The sequence below is a fragment of the Bison bison genome, unplaced genomic scaffold (genome assembly GCF_000754665.1).
Source record: "Bison bison bison isolate TAMUID 2011002044 unplaced genomic scaffold, Bison_UMD1.0 scf7180017864310, whole genome shotgun sequence".
NCBI lineage: Eukaryota > Metazoa > Chordata > Mammalia > Artiodactyla > Bovidae > Bison > Bison bison.
This window is the reverse complement of record NW_011494882.1, coordinates 1,042,783-1,056,605: the sequence shown is the minus strand read 5'-3', so window position 1 is coordinate 1,056,605 and position 13,823 is coordinate 1,042,783. Positions and strand designations below refer to the sequence as shown.

General features: G+C 37.9%; 1 protein-coding gene across 1 annotated transcript in view; it reads right to left on the bottom strand.

The window, feature by feature from the left end:
• Nucleotides 1-1,335: 1,335 nt before the first annotated feature.
• The window catches only part of DTHD1 (death domain containing 1), an 85,680-nt gene continuing 73,192 nt past the window's right edge, over nt 1,336-13,823 (bottom strand). Inside the window, exons 9-10 of the mRNA XM_010852408.1 lie at nt 9,359-9,416; nt 1,336-4,342 (exon numbers count right to left, since the gene is read on the bottom strand). Of these exons, the coding sequence (XP_010850710.1) occupies nt 3,981-4,342; nt 9,359-9,416 (420 nt within the window). The 3' untranslated portion in view covers nt 1,336-3,980. The remainder of the gene's footprint in view (nt 4,343-9,358; nt 9,417-13,823) is intronic.

Below are 13,823 nucleotides of genomic sequence, written 5' to 3'. Positions count from 1 at the left end.
TAGAAAAAAAAAAAAAAAGAACACTGGAGTGGGTTGCCATTTCCTTCTCCAATGCAGAAAAGTGAAAAGTGAAAGTGAAGTCACTCAGTCGTGTCTGACCCTTAGCAACCCCATGGACTGCAGCCTACCAGGCTCCTCTGTCCGTGGGATTTTCCAGGCAAGAGTACTGGAGTGGGTTGCCATTGCCTAGCCTCATTAAAAAGTTTATAATAGTAACTTTAACAATATATTTTATTTAACCCAATATCCAAAATATCATAATTTCAACATGTAAATCAAATTAAATGATTAATAAGATATTTTACAAGCTCTTTTGTCCCTACTAAGTCTTTGAAATCTAGAGTGTACTTTATACTTAGAGCATGTCTCAATTCAGATCCTAAATTTTCATTGGAAATACTTAACCTGTGTCTAGATTTATAAGCATTTACAGTTGAAAAAAATTGAGTCACATACCCAGATCATCCCAAATATACCTAAAAGATTTCAATGATGGAACTGAGAAAAAAAAAAAGAAAAAAAAAAAGAAATAAATGTAATTAATCAAAGCCATTAATTTATATAAATTATATAAAATTACTTTATATAAATTACTAATTTATATAAATATACTTAAATATGCTATTTTCCTATGAATCTTCATGACCTGACAATTAGAATATAAATGGCAACTTAGCAATGTGTATCAAGAGCCTTAAAATTGTTCCTAGTAAGTAATCCCATTTCCAAAAATGTATCCTAATGAAATAATTTATATACACATGTAGAAAATGATCATGCATCATTTTTTGAAAAGAAAATCATCTGAATATCCAACAAGAGAAGAAAGGATAAATGAATTAGGGTAACCAATTATAGTCCTCTTAATTAAATGCTTAGAAGAAATTAATATATATGTTCACCAACAGATATTTACAGAAAGTTAATAAAAACCCTGTTCATGAGAGGTACAAACTGGAATCTACTGAAATGCCTAGTTACAGTGAAATGGATATGTAACTTATAGTAGCTTCATATAATGGAATAGTATTTATTAATGAGAAGTAGCAAACTATTGCCACACAAACAACATGAATTAATTTCAACAAAGTAAATTTGAATTCAAAAGCCAGATATAAAAATATATATACTGTATTATTCCACTTTTTAATTTTTTTTAATGGATAATACTAAAATTAAATTATGCTATGACTATAAAGTGAGATAGTTATTAAAACCTTTAAAGATATTGGAAAATGCTCATAATTTAATAAAAGACAATAACATTTAAAACTATATATAATATATGATCCCCATTCTGCAAAAAAAAAAAAAGAAAAGTTACTGTGAGAAATATCAGTCAGGATCTCAATAGGAAATATATGACACACTCAAATTAGGATAATTAGAGGAGGCTTTGTCTTAAAAGCCTGGGCGGGGTGTGGGGGACCACAAGGGGAAGTGATGCAATAGAGTTGTTACTACCCCAGACCTGATGAGACATGAGCAGGAGAGGCTCCCAGTGCCAGGAGAGAGCTGTTCACAGAGGAGAGGGTCAGTGGCCCTTGGGTGAAGATGCAGCCTGGCTGCAGTGAATTCAAGGGAGGAAGAAAGGGAACATCCAACTCATTCTCCATCCTCCCAGCTTCCCACTGGGGCTCCCGGTTAACCTTGAAGCCAAAGTGCCATGGCTGTGGCCCTTACCAGTCAGCCCACCAGGTAGAGTACAGGCTGCACAGGGGAGGGTGTGGGCGTGGCACACATGCCCTCTGATTGCTGAAGGGAGAGGAGGGGTTACAGAGAAGACCCACTTTGTTCTTTATGTACCTATTATTATACTGTTGCAATAATATACAAGTTTTTTAATTCTAGGGGGAAATGTGTGTCAGAGTGTGTGAAGAGATGTGAGCCTGTGAGGTTATGAATGTAAAGGAATTTATGTGTGTGTGTGAGACACAGTGCAGGTGGGTATGGGTGAGTGTGGATGTGAAGGTATACAGGTAATGTGAGATGGTGTATTTGTCGGTGTATCTGTGGGGTATGCGTGTTAATGAGCGTGTGTATGTATGAGTTGTGGGAGGGAGGTGTGGGGTATGCATGTTAATGAGCATGTGTATGTATGAGTTGTGGGAGGGAGGTGTGGGGTGTGCATGTTAATGAGTGTGTGTATGTATGAGTTGTGGGAGGGAGGTGTGGATGCATTTGTGAAAGCATGTGTGTGAGAGTGCACAAGTGGATCCAAGGCGGTATGTGTGTAAGGTTGTCTATGGTGGGGAGTTGTATGTGAAAAAGTGTGTTAGTGTGGGAGGCTGTTTGTGTGTGAGAGTGTGTGAATGCATGTGAGAACGTACAGGTGGATGAGAGTCTCTGTTCCTGTAAGGGGCAGACATGTTTGTGACAGGTGTGTGGGAGGGGACGTGTGCATTTATATGAGTGAGTATCCTTGTTGGGGTGTGAGGACAGAGAGAGGGTGTGTGAGACGTGTATGAGTGAGGAGGAGGCGGGTAAGACTCTATGTGTGAAGAGATTTGTGTGTATTAGCGTGTGTGTGTGCATATGCATGCACATAGGTGTATTTATATATTGATACATCTGTATACATAGAAGTAAAAACGTTTCCTTCAAGAAACATTTCCTTCAAGAAAATAGAAAACTGGAACAAAATATTTTCATAATAGTGATCTCTAGTGGTGGAGTAAGAGGCAAATCTAATTTTCTTGACTCTTCTGTTATTTTGTAGTCAAAAAAAACGATGAACATTTCAGTCTGTTTCCTTCATTCCCAGAGCACATGGGAAATATTGTACTTTTCTGGAAACAGGTAAAAATAATAAAAATTCTTGACTGTTATAAGGTTTCTTGATAGCAATGTGTTTGAAAATTGGACTTCTCTCTTTCTTAACATATAACCATACAGATATCTTAAGTCTCTGGTTAATTTATAGAATGGGATCCTATCTTTAAATATGAGAAGCATATAAATGTGTAATTTTTCATATAACTTCATTAATTTTCAGCTGTTCCCATAATCGAAACTAATAGTTATTGGTATTTGCAATCCAAGGCCCTATGGTCTTCCATCAGTGGATTGGCATTATGAATCTAATGAACCATCATGTCACACTGTTTTAGGAGCTAAAGTGCTTTAGGGTTACCAAAGCCTCAAAGTGTAAACACAGATGTTAACAGGGATTATCGATGATAGAGCGGCTTAGGTAATTATTACTGTTTTTTCTTTTAGTTTTTTCCTTTTTAAGGCAGTTGAAAAAAAAACAGTGATCCTATAGGGCTTATGTAAGAAGGTTTCTGTCAAACTGGTTTAGTAGCAGGTTGTTTTCCTAAGTCTGGGCAAAAGACACCACTATTCCATCATCTCTCTGCTGCTTCACTTCACTAACAATAAAATATGAGGCTTTCCAGATTCTAGGCTGTATCTCACTAAAAATTTGTGGCACTCAATGGCTGGAGTGTTAGTCTATTTTTAATTTATTTCAACCTTGGCTGTTTTTTTAAAGTGATTTTCTATCATCAACATTAGGCCTCTGCAGCCTAATTTATTTTGCATTGTTACCTGTGGGCTCCACAGTATACCTAGAATGTGAATTAGCTACTTGGAGTTCTGAGTGACTAGTTTACTTTTATGTAGATAATAATAAAAATGAATAATAAAAAGGAATATATTATATCATATATATATATATATATGATATACAGAATTTATACAGAATTTATTTCCTTTACACTTAACATGCTACCTCAGCTATTAAAATATACACAGGGCAAACTCTATTACAAATGCTATTAAGTTTGGCTTAAGACAATCTTACTTCCAGAACATACACTACTGAACCCTGAGCAAGGACTCAAACCCGCAGATGCTTTTTATGGTCTGATTAGTGCTTCTCTGCTTGTCTCAATATTGCATCTATCAAACAGTTCACTTCAAACAACATTACTGGGAAACTGCTAGTAAAATGTTAATGGAAACCATCTTCAAACCATCTACGACCCTTTTTCTAGGGCTAAAGCAAGAGCAGTGGGGCTTAATTCGGCCACCTCAGACCACTGCTGTGGTTCAGTGAACACTTTATTTTCCCACTTGAATTTGAGCTCTTCTGCAAGATCATTCCTGCCGATCTTGCGGAGATGGCGAGCCAGGAGGCGAAGTTTGTCGGTGGAATTTGGGAGTGATCTTTTCCAAAAACAAAGAAGTTCATGGGTCTGTTCTGTGAGATCATCAGGATTCTTCAGTTTGATGAGCTGAATGGTGCTGCGGCGAAGAGGGAGTGAGGAGGAGAGACACAGGGCATTCTCCTCTGAGAGCTCATCCGCCAGCCAGTAGAGCAAGTTGTCCCACAGGGCTTCTGCCAGGCACACGGGGGACACTCAGAGTTAGAACCCTTTCCTGGGGAGTGTGCTCATCCAACCCTCCACCTGTTCACAGGAAACCTACTCAGTCTCTGGTTTGGCCTCTCGGCAGCAGAAAGATATCGGCCCACCCAGAACAGCTGAGAGCCTTTGGGATCTTCTTCTGAGGGAACCACCTATTGCAGAGGGTTAGAAATGCTTCTCCAATGTTAACTTCCATGAGATCAAGGAGGGCTTGTTAACATGGTGCTCATGTCCCCACCCTGGATAGTCTAAATAAGACTAGGATATGGGCAAAACTTAGCATTTTTAATAAGCACCCAGATGACACTGATGCTGAGGTCCCCAACCACATTTGGATAGTACTATGTTAAAATACATTTTTAGGTTCAAAAAATACTTCTCTTAATTCGTGCTAACCTAATACATAAACTATAGCAGCAGTTAGGCAATCCTCACACCCCAGTCCCCCAACTACAGACACACACACACACACACACACACACACAAACTCACCAAGATCCACTCTCCAAAGATGAGTTCTATAGAAGATCCATTGCACGTCCTTCCCTTGGTTTCTGGACTATTTAGAACCATAAACATCTCTGAATATGTCCTATATGTTCAGCTTACCCTTTCCCTTACCCTGTGACTCCTGCTACCGCTTAAATGTATGATTCTAATTTTCTATTGTTGTTGTTACTTATTTTATTGTGTAGCCCTCACTCTCAGAAAACCCCTTGGACCCCACCATCTCTCTCCTTCCTCATGTAACTTCTAACCTGCATCACAGCCACTTTCTCCCACTCATGCAAAAGTCTGCACCAGTTTCCCTGGTTTGGTGTCAGAAAAGAGCTCTCTGTCTGCCACCTTTTACTTTATTCTATCTACCTCCTCACATAGATTGCACCTGCTTTTACACTATAAATCATACCACTGTTCTGTGAAAGCTACTCAGGAAATGGAGCCAACACATCCGTCCTCTCCACTGTCACTTTACCAACATTCCACTTCCTTCCTGCAGTATATTCATTTTAATGCCCATGCCACATGGATAAGCCTTCTTCTCCCTGACTGCATCATCTGTCTCTTGCCGTTGGCAGGCCCCGTCATCAGCAATCCTGTTGATAACTATTTGCACCTCTGACCTCCTCATTTCTAAATCTTGTCAGCATCACTGATCTGTGTGATGACTCCATATTAGAAACTGACTTTCATGGCCAATCCTTACATTTCATCACCAGCCAGAATTATTCTGTCTCCTTGGCTTCACCTGCTCTGTATTATTGTTAACCACTGCCCCCTAAACCTACACAGCTTTTATTCCTTTGCTCCTACTTAATATGCTTCTTGCCCCATTGCTAATACAGCAAGTCCTTTGATGCTCACACCATTCCGTCTGCCTCTGAACACATACTACCATAACAATCAGCTCTATATGTCAATAATGGGTTTGCATCCTCCTTAAAATCTGCTGTCCTCTTTAGCTTTCAATGTTCTCAATTTGTCAGCCATCAATTCTGTCTTACTTACATGGCAGTCAACTACTGGGATATCCCAGGTTATAAAAGAAACAGAATGTGATCCTCAAGTTCTATGTTTTGCACACATTTTAAGTCTTTAGCAGCTTACAAATTCATTAAAAAGTCTGTTTCCCATTTAAAATTTTCCACAGCAGTGTCAATCAAGTCTCAATCTCACTCTTACTGTGTTTCACTTAGCCAGTGGCTCTTCCTCCTAACTTTCCACAAAGCCATTTGACCTGAGTTCTCATAATCTCACTTTCATTTCAAAATCACTTTCTTATAGAATCTCACTCCACCATGCTTGATGGGTGCCATCCCCACAGTGTTTTTCATCAAATAATTTCCCTTCACACCATTCCCTTAACCACTCTTCCATCAGATTCTTTCCAGGCTTCCCACAAGTACTCTCAGGCTTTCCTTTCCCTTGTTTCTCCTACTGTTTCTAGCTCCCAGGCTCGCTCTCTCCCTCCTTTTCCATAAAACCTTTTCGTGCCTAACGTAAATTTGAGGCCTTAAATCCATCAATATTAATGCTTTCCTAGGCCCTTGCTTTGGGGTTATATAACCTCTTTTAAAAAATTTAATTTTATTTAAGTATAGTTTATTTACAATGATGTGTTAATTTCTACTGTGCAGCAAAGTGACTCAGATATATATACATTATTTTTCATATTCTTTTCCATATAGTTTATCACAGGATATTGATATCCTCTTTTAAAACTCTGTTTAAGCTTTTCTTTCCAATCTTTCTAGAGCCCTCCTAGATAATACTTATAGCAACTGATTCTTAGTCTGCATCTTCTCCAGCTTCCACATAGCATTTTACTCCTTCCCTTGGGTTCCATGGCCTGCCCTGGTGTTCCTCTTTTCTCTCTCTTCCCTCTGTGCTGACTTTCCTCCTCCTAATTGTGCTGAATTACTGCTTCCTAGCTCAGGCCCCTTCTATTTCTGCCCCTCCCCTCGAAATTCACCAACTGCCGTAACCATCTCCTCTATGTGAATTATCCCAGATCTAGCGTATCTTCATCTTTAACTCTGTTTTCCTAAATCCTGGTACAGGCACACCTTGTTTTCTTGTGCTTTGCTTTATTGCCCTTCATGGATACTGCACTGTTTGTTGTCGTTGTTTGAAAATTGAAGATTTGTGGCAACTCTGGGTCAAGCAAATCTATGAGTGCCATTTTTCCAACATCTTTGCTCACTTTGTGTCTCTGTGTCACATTTTGGTCATTCTCACAGTATTTCAAATGTTTTCATTATTTTATTTGGTATGGTGATCTGTGATCCATGATCATTGATGTTACTATTGTAAAAAGATTATGACTCGCTGAAGGTTCAGAAAATGGTCAGCATGTTTTTTTAGCAGTGAAGTATTTTTAATGTATGTACATTAGTTTCTAGACGTAACTCTGTTGCACAATTAGACTACAATATAATGTAAATGTAACTTTTATATGTACTGCTGCTGCTGCTGCTAAGTCACTTCAGTCATGTCCAACTCTGTGTGACCCCATAGAAGGCAGCCCGCCAGGCTCCCCCCTCCCTGGGATTCTCCAGGCAAGAACACTGGAGTGGGTTGCCATTTCCTTCTCCAATGCATGAAAGTGAAAAGTGAAAGTCAAGTTGCTCAGTCGCGTCCGACACTTAGCGACCCCATGGACTGCGGCCCACCAGGCTCCTCCGTTCATGGGCTTTCCCAGGCAAGAGTGCTGGAGTGGGGTGCCATTGCCCTCTCTGTTATATGTACTAGGACACCCAAAAATTCATGTGACTTTATCATGATATTTGCTTTATTGTGATGGTTTGAAACCAAACCCACATTCATCTGCAATATTCATCTCCTGGTTATCTTTACCAGTTTATAGTACAGCCAATTTAAATTCCACATTACTAAAATTGAAATAAACTTTAGTTTTTCCCTCCCTCTGCCTGATCCTTTACTCTATTCACTATCTTAGTAAATGGGACCACTCCAAGGAAATGGCAACCCACTACAGTATTCTTGCCTGGAAAATCCCATGGACGAAAGAGCCTGGTAGGCTAGAGTCCACGGGGTCGCAAAGAGTCGGACACGACTGAGTGACTTCACTTCACTTTACAGCTTAGTATTACTAATACACATAAGATTATCCCAGTTTCTCAAAGCTTATTATATCTTATCACTTATACTCAAGTTCTATTGGCTGTAACTGTAATCATACCTCAGATGTTTCTCCCACTTCATAGTCTTATGGATTCAATCATGTCCTACCTCTTTTTTCTGGAAAATTTTAAGAACCAGGGTTATAACTCATACCCCTGCTATCAGTGTAGTCTCCTACACAACTAACAAATAGAAGTTTTCAAAGTCTAATCTGATCTTGTTCATTCCTTGTTAATACATCTCTTGTGGCCTCCTTCATTGTCTAAACTTCTCAACTTAGCATTTAAGGCTGTTTATAACTGTATCCTGCTCTAACCTCATCTACCATCATCCTGCAGCAGCTCAGATGGCATTGGCCATGCAAGACCACATTGTATAGCAGTTTAGGACTCCCTGGTACACTTAAGAAAGATCCCTATACCCTTGTCCTCTCTGGTGGTTGTTACCAGGGGGAGTGGGAGAGCTTTTATTTGAACACCAAGTTCTTCAAAGTTAACATTATCACCCTGCTTGGTTTTCATCTACTACTATTGTTGTTTCAGTAGGGATTTTTTGTTTGGTTTTGGGGGTTTGGGCTTTCGTGTTTTCTTTTTGCTCTATATCCTGCTCTCACTGAAAAATATCAATTTTATTGCCTCTGAAAGAGTGTATAATGCTAAGGTTTATGCCCATCCTACTTACTTATAATTTAATTCAGCAGAGCTTGTGAAGTTTTTATACACTTCCACAAAGAAAACCCCTAAACAAAATGTTATGCCATCAGTTGGGAGACTGACACAATAGTCAAGACATATTCACTGATATCTTTTGAAGACCTATAAATTGTCACAATAGTAATTGTTAGCATCACAAAATAAATTGTTTCAGAGACTAAAATAGAATAAAAGTGTCAAATTCTGAAATATATGTCATTGTTATGTAGCTAAATTAGACATAACCACAGTCAAATTTTATATTTCTCTTGTGGTTTCATACCTCTATATATACCTCTATTTAAGATCTATTTTAAGATTCAAAACCTAATAGTCAACATTTAAGAACAAACCATAGTAGTTTGTTGACCAAATAAAGCAATTACTAGTTCCCTTAGTTAAACAGTACTTAGAAGAATTCATATTTCTTATAGACTTTACTAAAAGTGTAACTACATCTCCATGTAAGAATTTTGTTCCTATGTGCATGACTTATAAAGGGAAACTTATTTATTCGGCTGATAAGAAATGATTATTTAGCAAATTATTGTTAATAGCAAAGTTCTCTGTTTGTCCTAAGATTCACATAAAATATAAAATATAAGAAGAAAAGAGCACCATCATAATGAGGACACAGCAAATATTTCTTACCGAGTGGATCTGTAGAAATTCTTTTGGTACTCTGTGGACGGTTGATTAATTTTTCATGCTTTGGGGAGAAAGGGACACAGAATAAGCAGAAGAAATCATTAATTTGTGAACAAGCTACACATTAAAGTCCTTCTGAACTTCACCCCTGTTTGGGAAAAGTCCTGAATTGCATGCCTTGCAAAATCACATTGTGTATTTTTGTCTGCATGCTCAGCAGTTGCTTTCCCAAGATAAGGCAACATATATTAACACAAATCTTTCAGAAAATTTAAATTAGGAATATGCATATAAATATTATTATAGCAGTTTAATTAACTCTGAATAAACACTGTCTAAACTAAAATTTAAAACTGTTAATACAGCTAACAAAGAGCAAGCTACCTCTATGATACAAACATAATATTTAGTAAAAGCCCCTGCGGACCAGGCACCTTGCTCAACACTCAGCATCAGGCCTGGTACCTGGTGGGTATTCAAACATTAGTTTTTGTGAATAAATGAGTGAATCAATGTGCAGACATAATGCTAAAAACAACCAAGTCTTTAAGCCAATATTATTCTGAATCAATATTTTGTCAAGAAGAAATCAAATATATAATCATTACCTTTCTACACTGTCCACAGAATGGTTTGTTTTCAGTTAATATAGAATCAGGAAAAATAGCACAAGAGAGTAAGTTAAAATATATGTTTGAAAACCTGTTCAGTGCTCTGGACAGTTTATTTCCATCCTCAGCCTCAGCTCTGAAACATGATTTAATAAAATGCACACACACACACACACACACACACACCTCAGAAAACTGTACACAGATATTCATAGCAACTTTGTTTGTAATAGCTAAGGTGAATGGCTAAAAAAACTATTGAACGTCCACAAGGTGGGATACAATTAAACAATAAAGAGGATAAGTCATTGATAAATGCAACACCTTGCATGAACTTCAGAGTTGTGCTGAGTGAAAAAAATTCAGTCTCGAAAGGTCATATATTCTGATTCCATTTATACCACATTGTTGAACTTACAGAATTACAAAGATATAGAATAGATGGGTGATTTCCAGGGGTTAGGATGGTGGTAGAAGATTATAAAAAGATATCACAAGGTAGGTCTTTGTAATGCTAGAACAGTTGTATATCTTGAATGCAGTGGTTACACAAATCTACACATCTGATAAAACAGTAACAGTACTATATACACGTGTTTAATTGATGTCAACTTCCTGGCTTTGATATTTTGCTATAGTTATGTAAGGTGTAACCGCTGAGGAAAACTGGGTGAGAATATCTAGCACCTCTCTGTACTATATTTAGCAACTTCCTGTAAATCTATAATTATTTCAAAATAAAACTGATTTTTTAAAAAGTCTTCTCATAGCAATGATACAAGAATGATGTAGAACTCTATATTAATGTATTGTAAACTGCTTCATTAAAAGCACTAATTTATTAAATCAGAATATAATATTTTGTAGGTATTCTTGTCATGTATACTACATAGACATGTATATAAAATATCCATTAAGGCATGCAAGCAAGATGGTGGCATAGAAAGCTCCTGATCTAAAAATAGATTAAAGATCTGAATGTAAGATCTGAAATCATAAAAATCCTAGACAAAAACATAGGCCGTAACATTGTGGATCTCACTTCAAAGGCAAGGGAAAAGTAAAAATAAGCAAATTGGACTACATAAATTAAAAAAGAACAACTTCTGAAGAGTTAAGGCAAACTGTTATCAAAATGAAATAGCAACCTACTGAATGGGAGAAGATATTATTTATCTATGGAGTTAATATCTAAAATACATTTTAAAAACTCACATAACTCAATAACAAATAATTTAAAAATGGACAGGGAATCTGAACAGACACTTTGCCAAGAAGACATAGAGATGGCTAACAGGCATGGAAAGATGTTCAACACTACTAATTATTAGGGAAATGTCAATCAAAATTACAATGAGATATTACTTGCAGAATGGCTATTATTGAAAAGAGAAAAAATAACAAATGTTAGAGAGGACAGGAGAAAAGAAAACACTCATTGTTGTGGGACTGTAAATTGGTGCAGCCACTATGGAAAACAGTATGGATGTTCTTCAAAAATTAAGAATAGAACTAACCATATTTCCACTTCTTGGTATTTATATGAATAATATAAAAACACTAAGTTGAAAAGATAGATGCACCCTTCAGTTCAGTTCAGTTCAGTTCAGTTCAGTCACTCAGTCGTGTCCAACTCTTTGTGACCCCATGAATCGCAGCACGCCAGGCCTCCCTGTCCATCACAAACTCCCGGAGTTCACTTAAATTCACGTCCATTGAGTCAGTGATGCCATCCAGCCATCTCATCCTCCGTCGTCCCCTTCTCCTTCTGCCCCCATTCCCTCCCAGCATCAGAGTCTTTTCCAATGAGTCAACTCTTATGTTTATTGCAACATATTACAGTTGTCAGATATGGAAAAAACCTGTGTCCATCGATAGGTGAATGGATAAAGAAGATACATTATATATACATATATAGATATATGTATATATATATACCCGAGGCTTCCCAGGTGGCTCTAGTAGTAAATAACTTGCCTGCCAGTGCAGGAGAGATAAGAGACAACAGTTTCGATCTCTGGGTCAGGAATATCCCCTGGAGGAGGGCACGACAACCCACTCCAGTGTTCTTGCCTGGAGAATCCCCATGGACAGAAGAGGCTGGTGGGCTATAGTCCATGGGGTCGCAAAAAGTTGGACATGACTGAGTGACTTAGCATGCACAAATATATACAGTGAAATACTGTGCTGTGTGCTTAGACACTTAGTTGTGTCTAACTCTTTGAGACCCCTTGGACTGTAGCCCACTAGGCTCCTCTGTCTGTGGGGATTCTCTAGGCAAGAATACTGGAGTGGATTCCCATGCCCTCCTCCAGGGGATCTTCCCAACCCAAGGATCGAACCCAGGTCTCCCACATTGCATGCAGATTCTTTACCATCCAAGCCACCAGGGAAACCCAAGAACAGACTGAAATACTACTCAGCCATAAAAAAGAATGAAATTCTCCCACTTGTGACAACTTGGATGAATTTCAAAGGTATTATGCTAAGTGAAATAAATCAGATGGAGAAAGACAAATACCATATGATTTCATTTATATGTCCAATCTCAAAAGAAAAACCCAAAGGAATAAATAAAATAAACCCAAAGCAAACTCAGATACAGGTATCAGAATTGTGGTTTCTAGAGGAGAAGGGGGCTGGAGGGGTTAGTGAAATGGGTGATGGAGGTGAACTGTACAAAGATGAATGGTAACTAGACTTGTAGTGGTGATCACTGTGTAATGTATACACATATTGAATTCTAATGCTGTACACCTGAAATAAAAAAAAAAAACCTTACAGTAAGAAGTTTTAATGGGAGCAGATTAAGAATCAACATAAGAAAAATATAAATCCAAGAGTATTGATACTGTAGTATTTCAAAAGAAGTGCACAGATTTTTGAGGCATTAACTTTGCACTTAATCGTCTCCAAAAAAATTGAGAAATGCCAGTTTAAATCATGCAGCAGATTCTGTCGTTCCCGCCAATGGACATATGGCCTGGACTGAGTCTAGGACAAGAGGTACACATTGGATTTTTTCTTTATTGTGTGTAAACAATTTACCACCCACCCCTCCAGTTATTCTTTCTTCACAGATGGCTCGAAGCAACTTGATGCACTGAAAGTGATTCTGGTGGTCAAGTATGTGTATTTTTTGAAATATGTGAAAATTCAAGCCATGTTCTTTATCTGGAACCCAACTGCAGAAGCAGTGAATTGTGGATGCATGGGAAATCTTGGGTCTTTTATACTTCCAGGCAGTATGCTGGTCTCCCATATATTCTCATCATTCAGGGATTTTCAAACACCCTTCTTATTCCTTCCCTCCCCCTTTCTTTCTTTTTTCTTTTCATTCCATTTTTTTTTTTTCTGTGCACTATTTTTGCCTTGCATACCACCTTTAAAATGTCACTGGTGCTCAGGGTCAGCTCCAAGCCAAGCAGGGAAGCCAGTGCTTGTCCTACAGTGTCCGCTCCCACAGATTCTGTGTCTACACAGGGTTATCTGGATGCCTTCATTGGCAGGATTGACTCTGATTTTTCCCTACTTATCTCTCTTCTCTTCTTCACATCAACAAATGCTATTCTGTTGCATCCCCTAAGGGTCAACTATTTGCTAGAGAAAGTTTGTTATTCCTCTCAGGTAACTTGCTCTTACATTAATACTGTAGACTTTATTTTGCCAAATAAACTTTCTAAAATGCCACTTTCAATATGTTACTTCTCAGTAAGGCTGTCTAGTAAATCTAAACCTGACTCTCAAGTTTTCAGTTTTACACACATACCTTGTAGAAGGGTGCAGTAGGGTTTATGCGGCAGTTTTTTCTTCACTATATGCCATCAGTATACAAGTATAAATAATTCAAATATATA